Below are 2,601 nucleotides of genomic sequence, written 5' to 3'. Positions count from 1 at the left end.
TTGGTATTGCGCGACTGATCCGTTGAGGGCGAGGCACCGGGATCACGACGCATGCTGGTTGGGTTGCGTTCCGGGTTGGTATTGCGCGACTGATACGTTGAGGGTGAGGCATCGGGATCACGACGCATGCTGGTTGGGTTGCGTTCCGGGTTGGTATTGCGCGACTGATACGTTGAGGGCGAGGCACCGGGATCACGACGCATGCTGGTTGGGTTGCGTTCCGGGTTGGTATTGCGCGACTGATACGTTGAGGGTGAGGCATCGGGCTCAGGATTAGTGCCGCCTGATTCACCATTTGTGTCTGCAGGGTTTGACTCCTCCGCCAGTGGTGGGGCAACGACTGGTATTGGGAGGGCAGAGATGTTGAGGAAGGCTGCGCACACGTCGGCGTATTTGGGGCACCTGATGCTCCCCCCGCTCCATTTGTCCCCCGACGGCGCAACCGTCTCACCCTCATTGCAGTCGTACCACGTGCCGTCGCCAAGGAACTGCACCCTCAGCCTACCCCCACTGCACTGCGTGTTCACGCACACATCGCCAATCTCTTGGTAATCATAAAGAAGCCCCTCCCCCTTTACGCACCGTGAGTTCGAGCCAATGAAGCTTCCAGGGATAGATTCAGTGTTTCCGTTGGTACACCCAGACGCTTCACGCTCAACAACAAACGGACAGTAGTCCATATACACCGAACCTCCAAGTATGGGGTTATCAAAGTACTGAAACTGCGGTGCAATGGGCTGCGAGTAAATCCGTATATTACATTTCCCCAGAGAAAGACGGTCATACGTGCAGAGCAGCTGGCGGTCACTTCTTTCCTGTTTACAGAACAACTCAGGGTAGTCGGTGTAGTCATTGGTAAAGCACTTATTTTTCAGCAACCCGCAACCAGAGTTGTTGCCCCACCGCAACGGCTCCGCGATGTCGTAGTTAGCCTTGTACAGACCCATGTCCTCAAATGCAGCAAGCGTGAATGCCGAGTAATAAATGGACGGGAACACAGGAGTCATGAACTCGTCCTGTGCGCTGAGTTTCTTCCAGTGGCTCAGCTCCTTAACTTCATCAGTCCCCTGCAGCTCCATGCCCTCAAGTGTGGGGCAGTTGTAGTACTTCCTCGCCAGCTCCTTCACCTTCGGTGAGGAAACCACCCACACCTCCTCCTTCCCTCGCACATTGGGGATTTGGGAGAGCATATTGAACCTCAAAAAGAATTCAGACGAAAACCCAAGAACGTGCGCTATCTCGTGCGCTGCAGTACGAATAGCTTCATGGGTGGCCTTTATGTGCTGGGGGTTGAACCTCGTGACGCCAGTGTATGGGCGTCCGTCCTCCAGAATGAGGCAGCGAGTCGCCCATGCAACGGTCCCCCCACTCACAAGAGTGTCGATGTAGAGGACCAGGTCGGCGCCGCTCACGCCGATCGTGTGGTGCCAGGGAGGGATGGTGATGTTTAAAATCTTGCACGGCCCTAGACCACTATCTGGGATACGGATGGGACCCTCCAGAGGCCTCACGGACAGACGCTCAGCGTGCAGCTTAATTGCGGCCGGGAGGAGTTGCTTCAAAAGAATGTCCTTCTTCGCCTCCGTCAACATCATGGCATCAGTGCATTCCTGCCAGCTACCACTGACCAGGAGCCAATGCTTCCCTGGGAAGCAGTGCTTCGACGGGTCGTCAATGTCCTTCGCGGACACTTTGATGCGGATCGGGGCCCACCCACTCCCCACGCCTTGTGCGGCGACGGTGTACGCCTGCATCTCGCCCTGTCCTTTGCGCGGCACATCACGCACCACCGCAGTCGGCGGCGGGTCCCTCCCCATCATCTCGCCAAACCCGCAGCGGTGCTTCCGGACGGAATCGGCAGCGAGGCACCCAGCGGCACAACACACCAACATCAGCAAAAACACCGCCAGTGATAGAAACGGCATGCTGCGGGGTGGCTGGCACATCGCCTGAAGAAACTGCCTGTGTTGCTTCCGTTTGAACATCACCAGCGGCATTATTAGTGGTGGCAGTAGTAGCAGTAGTAGTGGTGGCGCAGACCTTTTCCGCGGGACAAAAAACAAAAAAAGGAATACAACGATAGTCAACGCCGGCGTCCACAGTTGGGCACCCCGCAAAAAAACAGCGACAATCCAAAACTGAGGCCGCACCGACAAACGCGTGGACTGCACGATCGCACACTCGCCGCTGCCCGAAGAAACACCCACACGCACCCGCACGGAGAGTCCGCAGTGTGGGACGCACCCGCATAAATCAAAAATAATAATAAACAAATTCATAACCACCTCGCTTACCGTCTCCCCCGCCCAGCCCCTTCAAACCCCGCCAGCAGCAACACGCAGTGCGCATGCCGGCGGGACCTCCCATCACGGCCCCCACCTCCCTCAGCGCACTAAAGCAGGAGTGCGGCGCAACGTCAAAATTGAAAAAAAAAACAATAAAAACAATACAAAATAAACGGTGCACGCAGCACCACCACAAGAAGACACACGCAGCAGATGCCTTCCCTCTGCGGCCACAAAAACAAACTCTCGCAGCGAGACCACCGCCACCAACAAACCCAAACGCAATCGCCCGCCTCCCAGCCGCACCGCGGTGCTC

The 2,601-nt window shown here is 56.6% G+C and overlaps 1 protein-coding gene across 1 annotated transcript in view, besides 2 other annotated features; it reads right to left on the bottom strand.

Moving 5' to 3' along the window:
* Nucleotides 1–1,985, bottom strand: part of TraAM80_09256 (leishmanolysin) — a gene marked incomplete at both ends in the record, with an annotated part of 2,067 nt that extends 82 nt beyond the window's left edge. Inside the window, one exon of the mRNA XM_029385950.1 lies at nt 1–1,985. This exon is cut by the window's left edge and continues 82 nt beyond it. Within this exon, the coding sequence (XP_029234235.1) occupies nt 1–1,985 (1,985 nt within the window).
* A 12-nt stretch (nt 1,986–1,997) lies between these two features.
* Nucleotides 1,998–2,031: a microsatellite.
* Nucleotides 2,032–2,425: 394 nt separating this feature from the next.
* Nucleotides 2,426–2,458: a microsatellite.
* Between the last annotated feature and the right edge of the window lie 143 nt (nt 2,459–2,601).

This window comes from Trypanosoma rangeli (assembly GCF_003719475.1).
Source record: "Trypanosoma rangeli strain AM80 chromosome Unknown Tra_15.4_contig_00543, whole genome shotgun sequence".
Lineage (NCBI taxonomy): Eukaryota > Euglenozoa > Kinetoplastea > Trypanosomatida > Trypanosomatidae > Trypanosoma > Trypanosoma rangeli.
Note: the sequence above shows the minus strand (reverse complement) of the source record. Positions and strands in the feature narration are given on the sequence as shown.